The sequence below is a fragment of the Sebastes fasciatus genome, chromosome 16, assembly GCF_043250625.1.
Source record: "Sebastes fasciatus isolate fSebFas1 chromosome 16, fSebFas1.pri, whole genome shotgun sequence".
Classification (NCBI taxonomy): domain Eukaryota; kingdom Metazoa; phylum Chordata; class Actinopteri; order Perciformes; family Sebastidae; genus Sebastes; species Sebastes fasciatus.
Window position 1 is genome coordinate 13,423,608 of NC_133810.1, and position 25,295 is coordinate 13,448,902.

The 25,295-nt window shown below is 41.1% G+C and overlaps 2 protein-coding genes across 3 annotated transcripts in view; one reads left to right on the forward strand and one right to left on the reverse strand.

The window, feature by feature from the left end:
• Positions 1-25,295, forward strand: part of fgf13b (fibroblast growth factor 13b) — a 260,311-nt gene that overhangs the window by 26,927 nt on the left and 208,089 nt on the right. The window lies entirely within an intron of this gene.
• On the reverse strand, positions 3,261-23,932 carry afap1l1b (actin filament associated protein 1-like 1b). 2 transcript variants are annotated; one of them, XM_074610947.1, is made up of 19 exons: positions 23,764-23,932; positions 15,455-15,577; positions 13,330-13,410; positions 13,097-13,182; positions 12,897-13,014; positions 12,692-12,781; positions 12,361-12,575; positions 11,180-11,359; positions 10,961-11,053; positions 10,304-10,406; positions 8,152-8,307; positions 6,913-7,127; positions 6,640-6,785; positions 6,436-6,517; positions 6,069-6,177; positions 5,444-5,608; positions 5,200-5,366; positions 4,492-4,617; positions 3,261-4,121 (listed from the first exon to the last, which is right to left on the reverse strand). In XM_074610947.1, exons 1-19 carry the CDS (start codon positions 23,783-23,785, stop codon positions 4,095-4,097), a joined length of 2,304 nt encoding a protein of 767 aa, XP_074467048.1. In that variant the 5' UTR covers positions 23,786-23,932; the 3' UTR covers positions 3,261-4,094. The 2 variants fall into 2 exon arrangements, with proteins under 2 accessions (XP_074467048.1, XP_074467047.1); XM_074610946.1 differs by lacking the exon at positions 23,764-23,932 and adding an exon at positions 15,798-15,916.

A 25,295-nucleotide genomic window follows, 5' to 3' on the forward strand; every position in this document is an offset into this window, starting at 1 on the left:
CCACCTCGACCAATGGGAGCACAGATTAACTTCATATTTTGGTTCCTGCCGTGGACAAACTAGAAATGCACTAAATAAACTCTTTCTAAAGAAGTTATTGTCTTGTTTTGTTGATTTTTTTTTTCACCCATCTGTACCTGAGTTGATGCTTTGAGTCTGGTATTCACCAATATTAGAGATTAAACCAGCTGTTTAGAGCAGTGGTTCCCAAACTTTTTCACTTCAAGGACCCCTAAACTGACACAAAATAGACCACAGTCCCCCATTTGATAAGATTTCATCCCAGGGTCCCCCGTCCATACTTCCCAACCTTGAGTCCTTAAATATACAGAGGATTGCAAAACCAAATTGGGTGGGTCCTCGACGTGAAAAATGTGAGTTTTAGAGACTTTGTTTCCTGCATTCTGGTGACTTTTAAAGAATGAAAATAACAAAATAATAAATACACTGCAGCGGCATTTTATGTTAAATAGGCCTACTTTTTATTTTACTTTTAATTCTCAGTAAAGAAAACAGAATAATTCGCCCCTCTGACACAAACTTGTGTGAATCTCTGGTATAAACTAGGCTAATATTCATCAGTTTTCATTCATTCATTTTTTTGCCCCTGCTTGAGTATTTCTTTCCGTTAGTACTCTCCATCTCTCACTCACCGAACGCCCCTTTCAGACACAACGCAACAACAGCACCACTGCGCTCTGAAACCTGTCTTCCACCGGGAAACAACATTTAGGCCCCGATTCCAAACCCTCCCCTACACCATCTCCCTACCCACTTCCACTTCTATATTTCTATTCTAGACTGGGAGTAAAATGTAACTCAATATCCCTCCGGCGATCAATAAAGTAATTCTGATTCTGATATTGATTTATTTACTTGCTGGAGAGCGGGAAGTTCGTCCTAAAGTGGCTGCTGTATTTATACCCTCCATCTTAAAGAAGGGTGCTTCATTGAGTGTGACTACAAACGGAGATCACGCCGTCCCGGAGTGGGAGGGTGTAGGGACCGGATTGGAATTGGGCCTTTGGTGTAGCTGTAATGTTGTCCAGGTGGAAACAGTAGAGCTTATACACGCTGTACATAGCCAGAAACAGGTTGAGACAAGGAAAAGGAAACAAAGGTGTGAAAATGTGTCATAAATCGGGAGAAATACGACAGAATTGTGACACTGGGAGGAAACCGGGAGAGGGCGATGAAAAACAGGAGTCTTAAACCCATGATCCATAGTCATACATTCTGTCATTGTGTTACTTATAGGTGGAATTATAGTAAAGATTCATTATTCCCCTTTTTGCTGGAGACCCCCGCAACCCCCTCAAGGACCCCCCAGGGGTCCCCGGGCCCCACTTTGAAAACCACTGGTACAGGGTACAGAGAACTGTTGCAGCACAATGCTCAGGTTTAAAGTGTCAGTTCAGCCAAATTACAGAAAAAACATGTTTTCATACTCCCTACTTTCATAGATAGTATTTAGTTAGTTAGATAGTTTTATTTGCCCACTTTTTCTACAACTGAGTTGAATGGAAAGTCATTGTTTTGTGAAGAAATAGTCCCATTATTGTTTTAAAATGTAAACTCTCTGTTTGCCCTGCATGTAGTAAACACAATTGATAAGTGAGAAGACATGTTTCTTTAGTTTTAATAAGGTGAACTGACCCTTTAAGTTTTCAGGTATAAGATTCAGTTTCAATTCATATACAGAGCATTTTTTGCCACTGTGTTAGTTCAGAAGTTCTCAGCAGGTTTTGAGGATGTAATGTGTGCACACTGGAAAAGCTTCAAAACAATAATAATACAAAAAATCTACTTACAGTATGCTCCTTGGTCACTCATTTTTTACGCATTTTCCTCCATCAGCACTTTATCCGATCCAACATACTCCATCCCCTCGACCCGAACAAATCCATGTCCATATATAGTCCTTTCTCTTTATTCCAGGTGAGGGTCTGCCAGCTTATTTCAAACAATTCAAACAATCTCCAGAGAGTTTCAAAGTCCAAACGTAAAAACAATTATTGAAAGAAAATGGATGTAATCACTTCAAGTGTTTTTATCAAACGAAAAATCCTTCCTTGAACCATATTTTCCTGCGTTTTAACTTTCAAAACAAACATTTTCACTACTGGTTGTCCCAGTGGGAGACGCTCACCTGCAGCCTGTTAAAGGTGGAGTGTCTACCAGCTACACCTGACTTGGGTAAAGTGTGAAAGATATTGACAGATTCAAACTTAACTCATAACCAAAACGTTGTTAAAACACAAACAACGGCTCCTTCTAACCATAGTAAGGTAGACAACGAGCTACAACCTCATTTTAATCAACACATAACACATAACGTTGGTCTCTGTGTGCAGCATGCTGAGAGGACTGGTCAGGGACCGTCTACAAAGTGCAATGCCGAAAAGAGAAATATATTCAATAACTTCAGTAATGTAGTGTAGTACCACCAAAATTACTTCACACATCAATGATCTCCTCATAGTTGTACTGCAACATTTAGTTTGGAAAAATATGATTTTGCATAATTTTGGTGAATTTCTAATGGAAAAAATAATCAATAACTTCACTTTTATAAAGTGCAGTGCCATCAAAATGTCTTAATTAGTTTAATAAGTATAATCAGGAAGAGACCATTGATGTGTGAAGTGATTTTGGTGGTACTACACTGCATAATACTGAAGTTATTGAATATTTTTCCCATTCAAAATTCAGAAGAATCATGCAAAATCATATTTTTCCAAACTAAATGTTGTAGTACAACTATGAGGAGATCATTGATGTGTGAAGTAATTTTGGGACTATTGAACTCTTGAGCTAATCACTTGACACTTTACCATTATATTGTCACTTTAACTGTATATACTTTACTTACTGTTTATATCTCTTATATATATATTCCTCATTATGCATATACATTTATTCCTGTTTACTTGCAGCTTATTCATTTGCAATTCATGTCTACAAATTGATGTTACTTTATTTCATTTCACTTTATTTTAGGGTTGTGAATCAATTGAAATATTAAATCGCATGATTGTCCGTAGTAAATCAAGATTAATCGCAAAATAATCACACATTTTTTTATCTACACCCCAACAATGTTTAAACAAGTGCTATAGTTTAAATTTACCACTGGATGGCGCTTATAGTTCAGAGTTGTGATTCTGCTGTTGGTTTCTTACAGTGAACTGATCCTGGGAGGAAGTTATCAGGCTGAAACTAAGAAACAAAATGTAAAAAAAAGTCAAGTAGACACAGAGTCTTGGTAAAGTAATCATTTACTCCAACATGTGTGTTTGTTCATATCTCTGTGATGAAAGCAGACACGGGCAGTTATCCTCACGGTTCTGAAGTGGGGCGCTAAAGCAAATTTGTCAAAGACATTTGTGTAATCACAAAATACAACAAGATAAAGTGCAAAAGGCAAATATGAAAAACATACACATGTAATGGTTAAAAACCAATAGTTTCACATTACAATAATAAACATTTGTTTCAGGAACAGTGTCATACTCAATATGCTGTTTTCCTACTGGTTTAAATACACCTCACAAGATGTGGGATACTTCTCTCACTAATAAAGATAACTTAAGGTAATAATATTAATAATTTCTTTACTTTTTTAATTTTACATTGACAAGTATCCTGTATAAAAGGAATAAAATCAGTGGAAGTCTTGCCTGTAACTCACAGTGTTGATGAACCACACTCTCCCTTTGTGATGCATTTCTATGAAATAATCACATCTTCACTTTCTGCAGCCCTGTGCAAATGTAAACACACATGCAAACTCACACAAATATTATATATATATCTTCATGTTCATAGTGATCCACATTAATACTGTACTGGTACATCAGTGATATTTACAGTGGTTGAGCACCATGCTGCCTGTACTTGCAAAGATTCCTCTTTTTCTTTTTCGTAAGATGAGGGAAGATTATGTTAGAGTGTCCTCTTCCCTCTTTCTCCTCTTCTTCCTCCTTCTCAGTGTCAGTTATCTTCATTTGTTTCTTCTTCTTCTACACATCCTCCTGTCACAGCTCAGTTTTTCTCCCTCCATGAATCCATCTGTCGATCTGTTTTTGTTCAATCTAGGTCCCCTTCTTTGACTCCCACTCCTGGAAACCATGACACAGCACAAAATGAGGGAGACATTTCTAGGTGTCCTTATCACACGCACGCACGCACGCACGCACGCACGCACGCACGCACGCACGCACGCACGCACGCACGCACGCACGCACGCACGCACGCACGCACACAGACAACAAACAAACACAAACTACAGCAGTCTTGTGATCACAAATATTTCATCTGGATGAAAGAGTATCTTTTGAAAACTTTTTCTTCAAGGGTGTCTCATGTGTTACACAACAGACAGATGCACGCACGCACGCACGCACGCACGCACGCACGCACGCACGCACGTATGCACACACACACACCCACATCCACATCCACACCCACACACACACACACACACACTACCTTTGCCTTCTGCATGACGTTGCCCTTGGAGGAGGCGTAAAGAGTCGGCGGGCGTTTACGCAGCTCACTTGCAGAGTTGATGGGCACAGTCTCATTATAAACCTTTTCCACCTTACTGCCCTGTGCCTAAACACACAAATACACACACAAACGCAAATGTCAGATTTCACTCATTTAAAGGTACAGATTGTAGGATTTGGCGGCATCTAGTGGTGTGGTTGCAGATTGCAACCAACAGTATGCCACTCCGCTCACTCCTCCCTTTCTAAGACTGGGGTCATGTGAGCCGCCGACTGTAAAACCGTGGTAACGCCGTTCACCTCGCTCAGAGGCCTTCTTTACCATAATAACACTACTTTAGGAGCAACGGAAGTCTGACGGCGGCTGACGGCGGCTGACGATACAGCGGTTTCGCAAGTATGTCGGCGAACTACGGTGGCTGTCAGGTAACGTAAACACATGAACGACTCTCTCTCTAGATATGAAGGGCTCATTCTAAGCTAACGAAAACACAACGATTCTTAGTTTCAGGTGATTATACACTAATGAAAACATAATTATGAATATTATATTCCATTTCTGCTTATAGATCCCCCGAAATGTTACACACTGTTCCTTTAAGAAGTACAGTAAGTGTATGTCTAAATCAAGTGGCCAGAGCTTGACAGATGACTGATAGAGGAGAGCCTCTCTGCTGTAGCTGCCTACCTTGACGCTGATCTTGGTGTCCGTGGGAGGACCCAGAGCTCCTCTAGCCAGTGATTTCTTCAGGTTTTCTTTGACCTCTGTCAGTCTGAGCTCCAGCTCCACCCTCTCCTCCTCTTTCTGTTTACACAGCGTCTCCAGCTTGGCTAACCGCTGTTCCACACCATGACCTGCACACACACTCGTAAGTCAGTGCTGCTACGAAGCTGAAGTCTAAACAGTGCTGTGTGTATGATTTGTCTCTGACCTGTAACACTCTTCATCTCCTTCACCTCCTTCTTCTCCCTGCGGAGGGAAATCAGAGCATGTCTGAGCTCTTCCTTTTGCTTCTCCAGCTCCTCTTTCTGAGTCAGGTACCGCCTGGCATCCTCCTCTGCACGCGTCTTCCCATACCGTGCATAGTGATTTACATCTAAAAGCATAAAAATGAGCAAGGTAATGCTAGTGCAGATTTATGATGAGAAAAAATGCCATTGAGCTAATTAAAGGTCTGAATTGATTACATTATTATGTAGATGAATATATATATTTTTAAATAATACATCCACAGAGCCTTTAGAAAGGAAGTAAAGTATGGCTTTTCCTGAAAAAAAAACTTTATTACTGTGAATTAGTCTTTTAAAGGGACTGTTTGTAACTTCTTACACTTATAAATCTATCCGGAAAACGGATAAATGGCTGAGATTGACGGTAGGTGCCTGGCAATCATTTGTTGTGAAGTGAATGCAATGGAACGGGGGCGGGAGTGGGCGACATCTAGTGGCTGAATGTTATCAATGTTATCAATAGCACCCTTAACTATCAAATTTGACACTTATCATATCATTTTTATGCAGACAGTCTGATCAATTATGAAACGAAAGGAGACTCACTGGAGGCGTGTCTCTTGATGGCAGCCTGTTGTTCAGTTTTTTCAGAGTCCCTGCTGGAGAAGGAGGCATGACGTCGCACCTGTCCAGCTCTGCTCTCAACATCCTCCTCCTGTAGGAGAAACAAGTGCCCAGAACACATTTTATTTTTATGCATCCGTGTTTTTTAAACTAAAACTGTACAGCCAAAGCCATAAAGTAAGATTTATATGTGTATTTTGATTTGATTCTGAACAACATAAATCTGCAACTGAACATGGTAGGAAGAGGAGAGGATCAGTGGTGAGAGTCGAGAGGCAGATAGCTCGAAAAGCTTTAAAGCGTCTCCAAGCTTGATGATTTTGTATTTTATCACATGATGTTTCCTCACCGCCACACTTTCATAGACCTCATCATATGTTCTGGAGTCTGTCGAGGCGCTGCTGGAGGAAGTACCAGTGGTAGTGGCCCACCTGAGAGGAAAAAAACACAGAAACAGATGTATTTCAGGCTAAAAGCGCATGATAAAGAGACAGAAAACTCTAGATAAATACATGTGGAAACACGTAAATGTATAATGTAGGAAGTGACTCACAGGAAAGAGTGTCTGGCAGCGTGCCGGATGTCAGTGAGCGTGTCCACGTCGATGTAGTCATAGTGCAGCTCTTCAGGGAGAGTGGTGCTGCCGGTCTCTGCGAACAACACACCCAGCCAGCGGCCGAGATCTTCTGAGCAGCTGGCCTGATGGACACACACGGAAAAATGTAGGTGTGTCATCCCTGTGCACATGTTAACTCTCTAACAAACCAAACTGTCTACATTAAATCTCCTCTAACTGATCTCTTGATACCACAATATAGTATCGTACCTCTAAAGATGCTAGTTCGCTGCCTGCCTGCAGGATGCAGAAGGAGAAGGGATGTTTGGCGCCGAGGCTGCCCGTCACCACCTCTGCACCTTTGAGCGGTACCACGGCGACTGGTGGCCGCAGGTCCCCGGGGTCCTTCTGCAAGTACAAGCTTCCTTCTCGCACAACACACCAACGCTCCTTCCAAGAGCCGCTCAGACACACACTGAGGAAGCCTGCGGAGAGAGGGAGAGAGAGGAGGAATGTGAAAGTGATGAAAAGACGGCAGACACTTTTGAAAGAGGGCGTCTGTTTCTTAGTGTGTTTTTTTCCAAGTGTAAATAAAGGATTAAGGCTGTCAATCGATTAAAATATTTAATTACGATAATCGCATGACTGTCCATAGTTAATCACGATTAATCACACATTTATTATCTGTTCAAAATGTACCTTAAAGGGAGATTTGTGAAGTATTCAATACTCTTATCAACATGGGAGTGGGCAAATATGCTGCTTTATGCAAATATATGTATATATATATTATTGGAAATCAATTAACAACACAAAACAATGACAAATATTGTCCAGAAACCCTCACAGGTACTGCATTTAGCATAAAAAATATGCTCAAATCATAACATGGAAAACTGCAGCCCAACAGGCAACAACAGCTGTCAGTGTGTCAGTGTGCTGACTTGACTATGACTTGCGTCATAGTTTTGCGTCACTTGACCCAAAACTGCATGTGATTATCATAAAGTGGGCATGTCTATAAAGGGGAGACTTGTGGGTACTCATAGAACCCATTTTCATTCACATATCTTGAGGTCAGAGGTCAAGGGACCCCTTTGAAAACGGCCATGTCAGTTTTAACCTCCTTCTCGACAAGCTAGTGTGACATGGATGGTACCAATGGATTCCTTAGGTTTTCTAGTTTCATATGATACCAGTATCAACAACCTCCGAAAGATCGATTGCGTTAATGCGTTATTATCCCGTTAACTTTGACAGTCCTTTAACGGATATACTGTATATATCAAAGCAATTCAACAGAATACAATTCTGAATTATGAAACAATCATTTTATTTATTTAACTTTTGTCACCTATTAGGATTGTATATCATCTGCATCAAACCAAACTAATGTAAAACTGCAAATACTTTCGGAAAATAATCTAATCATCAATCCACAAACTAACCAACCAACCAGCCAGTCAATCAAACAAATAAGCATCTTGATCAATTTGTAGTCCTCCTCACCACAGCGTGGGTTGTCATGGTGACCGGAAGACGAAGGAGGCTCTCCCGGTAAAGGAGGTTTCCGTTTGGAGAAAGTGATGATTCGGTTGATTTTCTTCCCAGCTGCTCGGCTCATCGACCCCGTTAGCTCCGAGAACGTCCCGCGCTTCCCCCTGTCTGAAATCAAACACACCCTGGTCAGACTGTGCTGGGGCTGATGATGTGGTCATCGAGTCAAGGAGCACTCGATGTACAGTATCTAGGAGGGGAACCCAGCATGATGTACAACCAATAAAAAAAGATAATGTTGCCTCATCAGTGTAGTATCTTGCTGTGTGCCAATAATACTTTCTAATCCAAAAAATACACATTTTATTAATTACATTAAAACAAAAACGTGCAATGAAATGAGGAACATTCTTGTGAAAACTCAACCTCCATCAAGTCAGGACTCATTGTAATTTCAGAATTCAACAATAATATATTGTATTGATGAAGAAATGTTTCCCGTCAGTGTGTTTACGTGTTCATACTGCATGGACCAGGTGCTGCCGCGCTCCGTCCACCCTACTTCCTATGATGTCAGTGGGAGACAATCGCAGGAAGAGGACAGGAAGGATGTCATATCTGTTCGCGCCTCACTTCCTGTCTCTCCCTCTCTCTCATGTCTCTTTAGGTTCAGAGCCGCTCGGTCAGTAAACAGGTTGTAACACGACAACATGACTGTGTTTGACCGATATTGTGACCCAACATTGTGGTTTATCCTTCCTGATGTCGTGGATAGATAAGCAAAAATAGCGTATGTGCTTTTGATCAGACTCTTAAAAGGATGTTAGCGTGTGTGTGTGTGTGTGCTTTTGTATTTGTGGGGACTTGAATCCATTATTTTTTGGAAAGCACGGCCATCCTTACCATAATAACACTACTTTAGGAGCAGCAGAAGTCAGATGGCGGCTGGCGGTACCACGGTTTTGCACCCTGCGGCTCACGTTACCACGGTTTCACAAGCGTATCAACTACGGCGGCCTTCAGGTAACATAAAAACGTGAAAGGTTCTCTCTAGAGCCAGTGTCAGAAAAGCCTCTTACACTAGTTTAATGCAATTCAATTCAACAGTACCACAAACGAGAACTTCCAAAAAGGCCATAAAGTTGAATCAACACCTCTGTAAAATAATTATTACAAAAAGTAAAAATTATATTAAAACCTTCCTTTTTGAGTATTTTAATATTGCTCTATTTCACTTCATGTGAAACGTAAAAATGAATTTTGAGGACTAATCTTATGCTGCCGTTACATAAATGCATCCAGTGAAATGTGATTTGGTGTACTAGGTAACCCCGCCCATCATTTACTGGACTGGACCACTCATGGTTAGCTAGCTAGTAGAGCATAGTGGGAGGTGTGTGTGTGTGCGTTTGGATTCCAGTTGGCAAAAACTTTGTTTACGTTTCCACAGAATGCGGTTGAGGTCTAAATTATTCATTTCCACCCTATCCTCCTCCTGACCTAACAACGTGGGTGAGGAAGGTGGTGAACAGTCCTAAAGCACTGCCCCAAGACATCATGGACAAATCTTTAAATATGTATCACAATTAAAGTAATTATTTTCTAATTTACAATCATAAAAGACACCTTACATCTAGTCTCAATTGCAAACAATCACACACAGACACTATTGTTAAATCTCACTATGATGATTTAATCTGCAATATAAGAGTAGTGCACTGTCTCCCTCAGCTTGTTTCACTAAAACAACAATTAAGTGGACCTATAATGCTCATTTTCAGCTTCATACTTGTATTTTGGGTTTCTACTACAACATGTTTACATGCTTCAATTTTCAATTTTTTTTTTATTTTGCTCATACCGGCTGTGCTGTGGCACTTCTTTTCACCCTCACTCTTCGGACTCCGCTCTAACTAGCTTTGTTTGAGGGCGTGCCAAACTAATCGCTAGGCATGTATTATGCTAATTTGTTACTTGGTGACATCACCATGTTATGGAAGAAAAAGGTGGGACTTCAAGCGAGGCGTTTCAGGCAGTTCAGGAGCAGTGTTTCTGTGGGGGAGAGTAACTCCTTTTGGGCGTGGACTTTGGGCTGTGTGACTTTGCAGACCTTTTACATGCACAAAAAACGATATAACACACAAAAGGAAAGGGGGAAACCTACTCAGTGAATCAATTGTGTCCCGTCCTGATCCCTGTGCAATGGACTGGTTTTCTGCTGTTGGCCCGCTGTCTGAGTCTGACGCCTGCCGCTCACACAGCAGCACCTGGCAAAGAAAAATAACCTTTATTACTTATTTTTCCTTGTTGAATAACAGGAGTAGGAATGTGACATATGAACAGATATATCTACCCTGTTTGAACAAAACCCTCTGTCCTTTAACTGAGTAAAATCATGCCAGCAAAAAATGACACAGAAGTTTCTTAAAAAAGGTCTTATTGACTTTATGTATTTTTACAACTATTCTGCCAACATGGGGTGTAACTGCCATGTCACCATGCACTCAAGTTCGCTGGCTCTGCAGCTGTGCTCCAAAACTTTGTTGAGGGTAAGGAGCTCTTTGAAAACTGGGCAGCTCAGCAACCGCAATAATGTCACCTCACTCACTATAAGTAGAAGCCAAAGGAACAGTTGTGTCATGCGTGGGCTTTGTCAGCGACAGACATTGAAATGTAAAAACTAGTGTTTAGATTCAGAAAGAAATACACCTCAGTAAAACTCAGAAATAGTAGACTGGCAAGAAATTTGTGACTGGTTTGTTTTATGACAGAAACACAAAGATAATACTGTAGATAAACACTCAGAAACACAGGCACACACCTTGTCAAGCTCCAACTTCCTTTGTATAATGGGAGAAGTGGATATGTCCAGTCCTTCAGTGTTGCTACATTGGCTGCCAACATCTTGCACCACCTGGTTCCAGAAAAAGAAAACCTTTCACTTTGACTAAAAACAACCTTGTGTTTTCCCCTTCAGCAATATTCCCCCATGTCCTCCCCAACTCAGCACCAGCCCTCTGATACAGTGAATAAAAGGTACCTTGAGCCACCGCTGGGCCTGCTCTTTACTCTGAACAGCCAGGACCAGAGCTTCGCCTCCAGGCAACGAGAAGCGCAACTCGTGTCTCTTTTTGCGGCCTTCCTTTGGGACGTAGATGACGTTGCACAGATTCAGCGGGAGCTCTGTGTGTGGAGTGCTCTCTTTGATGCTCTTATAGCACTGTAAAAAAAAAAAGATAGTGAGATACCGAAAGTCACAAAAAATTACTTTGATGTATCATTTGATGCCATTTCGCTTTGGTACTGAAACGTAACATTTGAAAATGTTCCAGCAATGTCGTCTTAATGTTACCATCCCAACAGAAAAGCATTTCTTTTACCAAAAACTAAATGAAAGATATACCATTATAACTACTAGCATACCTAGAGGGGTTCTTTCTAACTATGCATCATATTGTTTTGTATTCAAGGTATTTTGTAGATTACCATTATATTACAATATGTATACATAATGTGATGTTGTAGTGCTGTTTGTGCCTGAAGAAGATTGATTGAAATGTTCCACATTTTCACCAGTTTACTTTGCCGTGAGGAAGCTATAAAGTCTATGTTTCCAACTGAGAACTGAAGCCATTATCTATGCTCTCGCAAAAGCATCCAGATTCCATTACATTGGAAAAATCTATAATTTTACTTCACAGGACACAGGAGTTGCTGGTCTACTGCTGCTTTGATTGGTTAGTTTGGATTCACACAATGGATAAATTGGCTTCAGTTCCCCATCGGAAAGGGCTGACGGCACAGTAAAGCGGTGAAAATATTCTAAATATAGAGTACACTTAAACTGATATTGATTTTTTCAGGTGAGTCTTTCTTTTAGGTGTCTAAAATATGTTTCGCTGCCAGCCCCTTCCACAGCACTGTATTGCATCGGTTCTGTGTGGTAACTCCTGTCTGTTTGTCCAAACTGGGGACATGCTAACCGTCATCTACCGTAGGTAATGCACTGACTATGGATAAGTACCTCATACAACCCCATTTCAAAACACCCAAACTATCCCTTTAATGTGGAAGCAAAGAATGGTGTGCAAATTCTTTGCCATAATCTCTCCTGTTTGAGTTTTTTTTGGATGTGTGTACTTTTTGTACATAAATAACACCAGATATACATTAGATCCTTTGGTTTGACAGTATATAAAACCCATAAAGAGCTCGATTTACCTGCAGTTTATTGTCTCGGACAACGACTAGCTGTTTAGCCCACTGGCCAAAGCGCTTCTTTCGCAGCAGGAAGGCACAGATGCGGCAGTCTTTGACTGGTCCATCGGTACTCTCCTCCGCCGTCCATCTCTGAGTTTGTTCTCGCCCTTTGGCCTCTTCATCCTCTTCTTCTTCGTAAGACTCGTAGGAGCTGCTCAGAGCATCGGAGTCATTGTCTGAGCACCAAAAAATAATGATTAATTTACAAAACAATTTCTGGTTCTGTTAATTCATGCCTCTGTTTGTATTTGTAACATGCAACATGAGTAAGCGCAAGAGAGGGTCGACTCACAGGAGTTTTTCGGCGGCCCATTGATCCTGGTGATGGGGTAGTTATTGTCCGCATCTTCATAGTAGGCATCCTCCACAGAGTTCCTGGAATCTGCAGGAGAGGAGCACAAGAGTCGAGATGAAAATAGAAAAGAGGTACTTCTAATAATTCAGTTGGTTACAATTATTCATGCACATTTTTTGGTTTTGTAGTTTGTGTACAGAACTGTTCATGTTGGTGGTGAAGTACTGAGGGGTGGACCCAGGATCTAGAGGAACAGCCTCTTCATAGTAGTCATCAGGAAGGGGAGTGGTTGGCACAGGAGGGGGCGTGTCAGTCGGCGTCTGAGGTGAAAGTTAAAACAGTTGTAGTTAACAGGACAACAGAGGCAGATGGACTGACAGGTAGATACTGTAGACGACTTACAGATTTATTAGGATGAGTCTTCTCCTCTTCCTCTTTGTCCTCTTTCTGCTCCATTGGAGATGCACTGAGCATGTGCAAATCACAGTCTGGAGGAACAACAGAGGATTCATGTTATCGTAAATATAATATTCTGTATAGCTATAATACATTTTATAACATTATTCATTTTGTAGATAATATACACCTCTTCATAAGACATCATAAAACTGAACTGGTTTTGAAGGTGTACTCACCAAAATCCTCAAACAGAGACTCTACAAAACTGGTGCCGTTGCCGTAGAGACAGCTGTTCATGTAGACGTCTGATCCATTGACTGTGGAAAAGATACATTAGGGGGTTAGAAATGGGATCAAAGTTAGGGTTAGGATTGTGGTGTATGCTGGGGTCAGGAGAGCCAGGACTATCAGAGTGTACAGAAACAACGCAGCAAATAGAGTGCTGCAGGAATGAGTCCTAAAACCCAGAAATGAGTTAGCATTTTTATACAAATTGTATGGGGACCCCGAAGCCAGACAAAAAGGGATTGTGCAAAATTGGAGCTTGTAAATCTTTGTACCGAAAGATCAAAGATAATTGAAGTCATACAATGTGTGTGAACGTTTGCCAAACCTCCCAGACTCTCTGGAAGTGTTTTCGAATCGGCGTGAGAAAGAAATCCCCGAAGTATTTGGCTGTAAAAAGCTGAATTGAAGTGCAAGAGTGAGTATGGGCAGGGCAGCCTGGGTCCATTCAAACAACTGCGAGGATGTGCCACTACTGTATCAGGATGTTTTGCTTTTCTCCTTTCTTTGACCTCCTCTCATCATCCTCTCTAAACTTTACATTTCATTATCCTCTTACCGTAATCCTTTTATCCTCTCTGACATCCTACTGTATCCATCTCCCTGATAAACAAGGATTTACTGTAAAGACTTCAGTAAGATCTGATGGATGTCCATGCGCATGTTTCTAAATGCAACACTATTACAGCACTGTACTAATGCAGTGTTATGCTGTAGCAGTATGACTGGCTCATGACAAGAAGGTTGCCCCATTACAAGAAGATGAGTAAGAAAGAAATGCTCTGTCCCCGTCTGAATAAACACTGCTGTAGTGTGACCTTGAATAAATTGCTCAATTTAGAAAAATGCTTCGGCTGCAAGAGTCACACTGAATTAATGTGAGACAGGATGCAGCTGAAAACCCGCAAGCATGGTCAAATTCAAATTCCATCAGATAAATAAAAATCTAATTTGTAGTTGTACCTCATTTAACATTCCCTGTTAGACTTTTAACATTTTGTTCTTGTTAAATGACATAATGTACATTTGATGTGTCAAACCTACAGTAGCTTGACCTTAAGAGCTTACTTACTGATATAAGAAGACTCAATTCAGGCTCAGTGAAATAACAAAAATGAGTTTGGCAAAAGTGATTTAATGCTTTGGGTTGAGTGTTGTTTTTTGTGCTGCACAAGAATGAATGGAAGTTATGTTAGGCTAACAGCAAAAATCACATACAAAATAAACATTCTCTAAAGCTGCAGTACATAGAAATGGAGCAAAATATGATTAAAAAAAGGTTTTTTTATAAAACGGTCGCTATATCCTGACAGTAGTGCAATGAGACAGGTAATCTGAAAAAAAATCATGTGCCTCTGTGTCCTCCGGTGCTCCTAGTGGCATCTGCAAGATTTCACAGACCAGAGGAAAACAACCAATCAGAGCTGATCTGGAGCTTTGCCGTCTCTGAGCAGCTGTCAATCACCTCGCAAATCGCAAACTCCGATCAAACGGTCAAACTAGGCAGCGCTGCTCAAATATTAAATCAATATTCTGTTACTGTAATGCCACCATGTTGAGATCAGTTGAGGAAATACTGAGCACCGCCCACAAGCCAGAGCAAACTTTCTCATTTTACAGCTAAACAGTACACTACAAGATGTTTTTCTGAAAACATTTGAGGTGACAAATAGACATTACAGTAACTGAATATTGATTAATGATCAGCGCTGCCTAGTTTAAGCCGTTTGATCAGAGTTTGCAAGTGATTTGCAGCTGCCTCCGTTGAATAAACAGCCAATAGTAACGCTCTCTCTGAAATTAACTGAGCTAAAGTCTTCCGTCACGTGCTAGACTTTTTAAAGCCTGAAAACAGAGCCATGAGGAGATGCAGAAGTCTTGAATTACAATATGCTGAAAGGTTATTGTGGATTTTTTGCCCCAATGATGCCAAAAACATTCTGCCTACTGCAGGTTTAAGTGATACATTTTAAAGGGGCTTGTCACATCACTGGACCTAATGATACTTATAAGGTAAGGAATATAGAGCAGAGGTTATACACACTGCCCCCTCCATCTGAGACTTTAATTGTGTACCTGACATGGAGTCCAGGATGTTACGTACGGAGGCCATCTTATCAGCAGTGGCAGGACTGACCGTCTCCCGGTCCAGCATCTTCAGCAGAGAGCCTAGCTCATTCACAAGTCGCTCCATCGCAACTGAAAAACACAAAAGAACACATTATGTTTGCAGAATGGCAATCGATTATTATTTGGCGTCGACAAGCACTGTCATAAAAAAAGCCTAACGTGGCTAAATGCTTATGCTATTACACATATCACATATCAATTTAACACACATATGCAAGGCCACACAGGCAAGTGCGAGCAACGCTGGCAGTTCACGAAGGGCATGAAGTCAGTTTGGAACTCAGCTTACCGCCTGTTGCAACAGCTGACAGGGTGGACATATTTAACACACTTACGAACACATCGCCTTGTTCGTTTCGTCCGCCTCAGAGTCTTTTTGTGCACTAGTGAGTCCGTTCCCTCGTCCCTGCACCACCACAGATTTAATCCCACGTTCAGTTTGGACATTTCAAGCTTTCTTTGAAAAATAATTGTTTTCATGTTCAACGCTGACATCCTGTGTGTCGGTGAGTGTGTGTGTGTTGTTGACCTTGACATTGTTCCAAAAGCTCTGCCACACTCTCATACATCCTGCCTGCTCAGAGCAAAAGAGAGACAGAGAGAAAAGGAGCTGAGGAGGTGGGGGCAGGACGCTTCCTTCCCTAAAGGAAATGGAGCCAAAGTAAAGAATAAAATCTGTAGTTCCACTAGAGAGACAATAGGATATTGTAACTCGCCTGTTAGTTCATTCAGTTGATCATTCATTCATAAGAGTTTTCTGAGAGGGCAGACGTTTGAAATGAAAGACATTAGTTTGACGCTGTAATCGTCTAATTAAATACTAGATATTGGCCACTATTGATATGATTAAGTGTTATTCCTGCCGTTGAACAGATGGAGTGGATCATTAAGACTTTAAGAGCTGCTAACCGTAAAATTATTTCACTTCAGTTTGGGTTTCAGTGGAAAGTTGGCCATGGCCCACATCCTCTTTAAGTGGCTTTTTCCACACTGCCAAGAAAAATATTTGAGGGGAAACATTAAATCTTTGTCATTTTTGGCATTAAAATTGTAAAATTTTACAATGTCGTTTCACCCAAAACACAAACAAGGTTGACAGGAAGTTCAAGGACATGTCGGCACACAGTTGAGAAGGGGTTTCTTTAAACTACTGTGCTACCCACTGAGAAAGATATCCTTTATAAATCTTCTCTAAGAATAAATAACAAAATAATTCTTGTCCTTCTTACAGTCTGAATAAACTCTGAAAGCACTGAACCAAGTGTACTTCCTCAGCGTTGACTATTCAGTCAGATGTTAAGACTAGGGCTGTCAATGGATGAAAACATTTAATCGTGATCAATTGCGTGATTGTCCATAGTTAATCACGATTAATCATATATTAATTACACATTTTTTATCTGTTAAAAATGTACCTTAAAGGGAGATTTGTCAAGTATTTAACACTCTTATCAATGTGGGAGTGGGCAAATATGCTTGTTTTATGCAAATGTATGTATATATTTATTATTGGAAATCAATTAACAACACAAAACAATGACACATATTGTCCAGAAACCCTCACAGGTACTGCATTCAGCATAAAAAATATGCTCAAATCATAACATGGCACACTCAAGCCCAACAGGCTGTCAGTGTGTCGACTTGACTATGACTTGCCCCAAACTGCATGTGATTATCATAAAGTGGGCATGTCTGTAAAGGGGAGACTCGTGGGTACCCAAAGAAACCATTTTCATTCACATATCTTGAAGTCAGAGGTCAAGGGACCCCTTTGAAAATGGCCATTTTTCCTCACCAAAATTTAGTGTAAATTTGGAGCGTTATTTAGCCTCCTTCGTGAAGCTAGTATGACATGGTTGGTACCAATAGATTCCTTAGGTTTTTTTAGTTTCATATGATGCCAGTATCTTCACTCTTCGCTTAAAACTCAGCCTGCTACACCCCGAAAAATCACAAGTTGAGTTAAAGAAGTTAGTTATTATCGCGTTAACTTTGATAGCCCTAGTTAAAACGAATGTGGAAAAAAAAGATTAAAAACATAACGTTTCTAGCAGCAGGTAAATATAGATGTTTAAAAATGCACTGAAAAATGTGCAATTCACTGGAAAGTTTTGTGTTACAAGGGTTAAGTTAAAATAAGATCAAAACAGTCTCTTTTTTTCTCCCACACAGTGAGGACAAAGAGAGAAAAGCCCTCACAGCCTCTTTCGCCACCCCCCCCCCTCGTCTGACAATACTCTATTGTCTCCGCAGGGGCCAAAATTAGACGACCACAATGCTCCGCAAGACCAGAGCAAACAATACAATGTCAGAAACCCCAGCAAAAAACAAAACAGGAACCAACACACACACACACACACACACACACACAGAGTCTAAGAGGGGCGTGGTGCAACACAGCTGCATCGCTTCGATCCACGGGCATTCAGGGTTAAAGGATATATCTCCAGCAGCTGTGTGTGTAAGTGTGTGAGTGTGTGTGTGGAGTGTTTCTCAGCCAGCAGCTGTGGTTTCCTGTCTTAGCTGTCGACAGAAGCGTCTCTCCACTCCTTGATCTTGACTCTCTCCTCCATCCTACCGCGAACCTCACCTCCTCTCGCTCTCCCCCCAACCCCCTCTCTCTTTTTCCATTTTCTCTCCATCCTGCTGTTTCTCATTCTGTCCCAACGTCCTGTGTCGTCCTAAACTCTCCCTCCGTGTCTGTTCACACTTTTGCTTCCAGATTTTTTTTTTGTCTGTTTATTCACTTTCTATTGAATAAGCAGTTAAAGAAGTTCCTCTATTGATCTATTATAACTTGACTTTTCTAGGAAATGTTGCAACACAGACTGAAAAAACAACCAGATTTGATGTAATCAATCTCAGAGTAAACAAAGCCAGCAGCAGTGGGCTGATGGGAGTTTCAGACTGGGCCTTTGGTCTATTTTCTGTTTCTGGAAGTCTAACTTTACAGTGAAGGCCGTCCATTCAATTATATCTCTCTCTCTCTCCATGTCTGTGTACATCTTTCTCTCTCTCTCTCATTCTCTCGGGGGGACCGGAGGGTTCAGAGGCTGAGAATCAGCTGTTCTGGAGGCTTGTGGTCGGTCTCACCCACAGAGGGATCTTTGTAACCCCCCATTCCACACACACTCGCTCACACACACTCACTGCACAGATTGCCTCTTCGAATTTGCTAATGGACATTCACTTAAAGCAGCAGTGGGTAGAATTGGAGCAAATATGATTTAAAAAAAAGTTGTTTTTTTTATGTGACATAATGGCATCTGCAAGACTTCACAGACCGGAGGAAAACAACCAATCAGAGCCGAGCTGGAGCCTGCCATCTCTGAGCAGCTGCCAATCACTCACGAACTCCGATCAAACGGTCAAACTAATCAATATGAATCAATATTCTGTTACTGTAATGCCTATTTCTTGACTCAAATATTTTCAGAAACATCTTGTAGTGTACTGTTTAGCTGTAAAATGCGAAAGTTTGTGACCCGGCATGTCATGCGGAGAACAGTTGAGGAAATACCAAGCACTGCCCACCAGCTGGAGAAATGGGCGAAAAAATAGGCATTACAGCAACAGAATATTGATTCATATTTAATCAGCGCTGCCTAGTTTGACCATTTGATCAAAGTTAACAAGTGATTTACAGCTGCCTCCGTTGAATGAACGCTCAATAGGAACGCTCTTTCTCTCTGAAATGACCTGTGATTGGCCAAAGTCTCCCGTCACGCGCTAGATTCTTTAAAGCCTGAAAACAGAGCCATGAGGAGGTGCAAAAGTCTAGTTTTCTCTCAGAACACTTGAATTACAATATGCTGAAAGGTTATTATGGAATTTTTGCCCAATGATGTCAAAAATATTCTGTCGACTCTACTCTTTAACTCACAGGGAGCACGCACACTATTCATTTTTCTCTTAAACAGAGATATAATACAGAACAAACAAGTTACAAGAGCGCTTTGGAAACTGTGTTTGTGTCTTTTACTCATATTTCTGTGTTTGTGTGTGTGTCTGCAGACAGGCCTCCTGTCCTGAGGCAGCTCAGTCATGAGACCTGAGCCATGCGACTCTAATTTGAACTGATTTATCTGTTTTGGTTGCAGCTCAGAGCAAAACAACTACTACTGCTCACTGCTGCTGCTGTTTACCCCAACCACATAATGCTTACGGGCGGCAGGGTGACGAAGAAAAGATTTATTTCTCCTCCTAACCTGAGGCTTTGACTCCCATCCATTACACCCGTCTAACCCATCAATCACACCAATCCAAGGAAAACCTCCTCCCTGTCTGCCTATCCCATCCAAACTCCTTTTGATTTCATTTCCCTTCAGGACAAAATATATGAGTGCACTGAAATGAAATGTTGTTTCCATGAATCATGTTGCCTGAGGGCACATGATTATCTGCAACACGGAACATTCAAGTTGTACTTATGTGACACACAAACATACGTTTTCATGCCTCCAAAGTGTGTGAAGCTGCTGTTTTGCACTCCAGCAGGCGCCCTCTTCCTGCCTCCCCCACACTCCCAGAGGCTGAGGTCCCTTCAGATCCCACATTCTCCAATTCCACTCGTTTCTATCCCTCCTCCCTCTCTGATCCTTCTCCTTTTAACTCCTCTCCCTCGTCTGCCTCCCTCCATCCCCTTCTCCAGACACCCGTCCTCTTCACACGGAGGTCAGAGTTCAAGTCTTGGCCGACCCCAGCCGGCTCCCTCTCAGACAAAAGTCTCCTTCAGAGATTTCAGCATCCTGTAACTCATGTTTTCGTGACAACAGTTCGATGGTGTCACTGCTCGCCCCGGGGTTAGCATTCACAGTCTGACACTTTCAAAAGTCCCCACCAGAAAGATCTTTAAAAAGAAACAGCTGGGGGAAAATAGGACTTTTCTCTTTTTTTCACATTCTTTCAGTATCTTATCACTTTCCTCAGATAGTAAATGGTGAGGAGGAGACACAGGAAACAGAGGAGCGGGACACTGGCGCAGACACTGTGGCACAGCGTGAGTCTGATTTAAAACCCAGACTGTTATGTGCTGTGGTTTCACCAGGTAAGGAGCCATTCAGATAGTGACCATATGAACTTCAACAAAGAAACTGTTGAAGGATGTTAGTGTGAAAAAGAATCCCCTTTCTGCCAGTTGAAGGAAAAGTTTGACAGTTTGGAAAATAAGCTTTCTTGCCGAGAGTTAGAGAAGAAGATTGATCCATTAATATGAAGCTGAGAACCAGAAGATGGTTAGCTTCACTCAGCATAAAGACTGGAAAAAGCTGGCCTGGCTCTGTCCAAAGGTAACAAAATCTGCCATTAAAGCTCCAATTAACATGCCGAATCTCGTTTGTTTAATCTGTAAGGCACGGAAAGGCAATTTTATTTATAGAGATAGTACTCTATAAATAAAATTCCTTTGCCTTACAGACACAAGGCAATTCAAAGTGCTTTACTGGGGCATACAGTATATTAAACATAAGACTGAAAACAAAAACAGAAAGGGAGAACAAGCAAATAAGTAGTTCAAAATGAGAAAGAAATTGCATTTTTTAACTAAACTAATGACAAAGGCTAACTGTTTTGATGAATACTTCATTCAGCCTTAAACTGTCAATAACCCTCTTACACCAAAATAGCCACTGCTGCTGTTATAATTAAAATTCTTACAGTCATTAATGTAGAATCTTTTTTTAAACATGTGCATATCATCTGTCACTGCCAATATAAATCCTACACGCTGTCTGTGCATACAATATATAGACATGTATACATGTACATACTGTATATAATCCAGCCCATGTATGTCCATCCGGTATTTATTTCTACACTATCTGTATTGTCTACACTTAAGAAACACTTGTATATAGATATATTTATTTTATTCCTTATTTTATTGTTGGTCATTGGTGCAGCTCTATGCAGCTTTCAGACAGTTTAAGGAATAGTTTGACATTTGGGAAAAATACTGATTTGCTTTTAGATGAAAAGATACACACACCTGCACACACAAACATAAACACTATTATTCTATGGGTGTTTTTTGCGACAGTGTTTCCTGTGAGTGATATGGTAGTGGTGATAATATAACCATCAGCTGGACAAAACATGATCCAATGTTTTTTCCTGTTTGGTAGAAGAGTGTTATCACCACATCAGCTTAGTTTCCACGTACACCACACCAACATGTACAGACCTGCTGATATAGATATCTCTGTCACAGAAACATGTATTATACGGACTTTGAAAGTGAGTGGAAAGGGAGGGGTGGGTGGGTAGAGGATCACTGGGTGAGGAGAAGGGAAAGGGAAAAGGAAATGTAAGGGAACCATGGTCGAGGTCAAGGCTTGTGACGGTCGTTAAACACAGATCATTGCCCGTGTGTAGTTCTAATACGGCCTTGTCCAAAGCCATTTTACAACTTAAAATGCTCCCATTTGTTGCAGCAAGTTGCAATATTGGCTCAGAATACCATTATCAATTATTCCTGCTTTTTTTTTTCTCCACAGAGAGAGTGTTTTCTTCAAGACTGCACAGCTGCACAAGTTTGTTCAAGTGTTTCAGAGGCCTTCTTCGTCGAAGACATTTTGAATTGTCACAGTATAGGAGAAGCACAGGTGTAAATAATACATTTAATGATGGCTGATGATTAATGATGGGGCTGCATAATGGCTCACAGCCAGAGGGTCGCAGGTTCAAACCCTGCTTGGGGCCCTTTCTATGTGGAGTTTGCATGTTCTCCCCGTGTTAGCGTGGGTTTTCTCCGGGTTCTCCGGTTTCCTCCCACAGTTCCCCCCCCCCCCCCCCAGCGACCCTGAATAGGATAAGCGGTTACAGATAATGGATGGATGGATGATTAATGATGGCCTCGCGGTTGTATAGGCCAGTGGTTACCAAACTTTTCATGTCAAGGAGCCCTAAACTGACACAAAATAAACTACGGAGCCCCATTTGATAAGATTTTTGCTTTTAGATGTTTTATTACAGAAAGTGTATGAAACCCATGACCAAAATATGGTATATATGGTATAGGCTACATCCTGGCTCACTGTCACACTGCAATGACTTACTGGGATACTTGACTAAAACAGCAACACCTGTGCTTCTCCTATGACAAGTGAAAATGTCTGATGTGACAAATGTAACATTGTTAGTGAGTAGACGCTACTTAGAAAAACACCATCATATATATAATTGATCACCTTCACCACATAATCATGATTGCATAGCTGTATAAGAGCTGACCCCACTAACTGTTAATTAAAAAAGGCTGACCTGGAGCTGCATTTGTGCTCAGTCTTTAAACAGTGTCAGTAGCTTTGACTGAATTTTGTTTCTAAAATTCCTGTACTTCTGTTTATCCTTCTTTTTTAAGGGATGATTTTTGTGTAAATTCATATATTCATATATGCAGGACAGATAATAATGCATACAGTACACTTTCATAGACTAAGCTACTGGAGTTACCCTGCACTATATTCATCTTTAACAATCTCTTCTGCACTTTTTAATAGTCCTGTATCACAGCTGTTACCCTGCACTATATTCAGTTTTAACAGTTTTCTTCATCTCCTTGTATTTTTTATATCTGGTATATTTTTTGGTTCTTTGCACTACTAACGTTTTTACTGCCTTTTTACTAACATGTTTTTGCACTATGGAAGTGTGATGCTGGAAACTTGAATTTCCCTCTGGATCAATAAAGTTACTATCTATCTATCTATCTATCTATCCATCTATCTATATATCTGCCTAATGGGCATATTAGATCAATTAGCTGTATAGGCAATAATAAAGGGATGTTTTAACAAAGCATGAATGAATGCTTTTCTTTCTCTCTGATTTTTCATGCATAATGGTCATCACTTGTTGTGATCCTCAGTGTGCCAGATGTTTCAGTTCAGGCCACTGCCTGCCTCATCACCTGGTGTCACATAATAATGCAGCTTCCTGTTTTGCAGCCCTGTTTGTCGCCTGAAGGAATCTGAAACAGAGCATCCATTCAGCTCAGCTGCTGCTGCTTCACATCCAGCAACGCTGCTGCTTCCAACGGGGCACTTTCTCTCTTGGTATCAGATTGCATCACACTACTACCTGAGAGAGGAGAGGAGAGTACCTCCTCCTGCTTCATCCATCACACACACTCACACACAGCGCACCAACAGGCGTGTAGGTGTTATGACATCACTCGCCTGTTACTCCAGCAGTCTTAAAGTTACTGTAGTTCTTTTGTTGCGAATAAATATGATATTAAAAGAGTTACTCACCACTTTGACGTTTGGAGTCCATGTCGTTTGGTAATTTAAAGTCTGGGTGCTATTTATTCCTTCGGTAGTAGTTTCATTTGAAAGTTACGGTTGTTAAACATGTGAGGCGTGTTTGCCAGAAGACACTAGCCGAGCTCTGTGAGCCTCTGTCCGGCCACAGTGAGTCAGAGCGTCCGCTACAGTTTACCAGTCTGACTCCTCGGCAACCACTGGTTCATCATCCACAGCTCCGCTCCGCGGGGTCCTAGTGCTAGTCAGAGCAAATCTACTAAACATGTGGGTTTTACCCATATAGACTGTGACCCATAAACATAGACTGTGACCCATAGACTGTGACCCATAGACATAGACTGTGACCCATAAACATAGACTGTGATCCATAGACATAGACTGTGACCCATAAACATAGACTGTGACCCATAGACTGTGACCCATAGACATAGACTGTGACCCATAGACAAAGACTGTGATCCATAGACATAGACTGTGACCCAAAGACTGTGACCCATAGACATAGACTGTGACCCATAAACATAGACTGTGACCCATAAACATAGACTGTGACCCATAGACTGTGACCCATAAACATAGACTGTGACCCATAGACATAGACTGTGACCCATAAACATAGACTGTGATCCATAGACATAGACTGTGACCCATAAACATAGACTGTGACCCATAGACTGTGACCCATAGACATAGACTGTGACCCATAGACAAAGACTGTGATCCATAGACATAGACTGTGACCCATAGACTGTGACCCATAGACACAGACTGTGACCCATAGACATAGACTGTGATCCATAGACATAGACTGTGACCCATAGACTGTGACCCATAGACATAGACTGTGACCCATAGACATAGACTGTGATCCATAGACTGTGACCCATAGACATAGACTGTGATCCATAGACATAGACTGTGACCAATAGACTGTGACCCATAGACATAGACTGTGGCCCATAGACATAGACTGTGGCCCATAGACATAGACTGTGATCCATAGACATAGACTGTGGCCCATAGACTTAGACTGTGGGTTTACTCATAGACTGTGGTGGGTTCAACCCACATTTTAAAGCTATGACTCTAAAAAACACTCCCATTGAAGCCACACTGGTCACGTTTGAGGAGGTGCAATCCACAATATGTTGTTCATTAGTGATTTCATTGTATATCTGCCAGTATATTCACATTTCTTACAACAACAAAGTCAGAAGGAACTATTGTACTTTTTACTCCACTACATTTATCTGACAATGATTTTAAATATAAAACATGTGATGAGTTTATAATATATGATGCACTTTAAAAGATTAAACTACCCAACAGTAGCCTATAAAGTTACCTATACCTCGACCAAAAACAACAGACTCAAACCTTTCTTCAATTTTTGCCATTTTTCAAGTGAATTAGTGAATATTTTTACCTCCTCAAGCCTCTAAAAAAAAAAACAATACTCACTTTTTGGTCGAACTGGTGACAATCAGTGATGAGGCGTCACAATTAGACATTGCTTTATT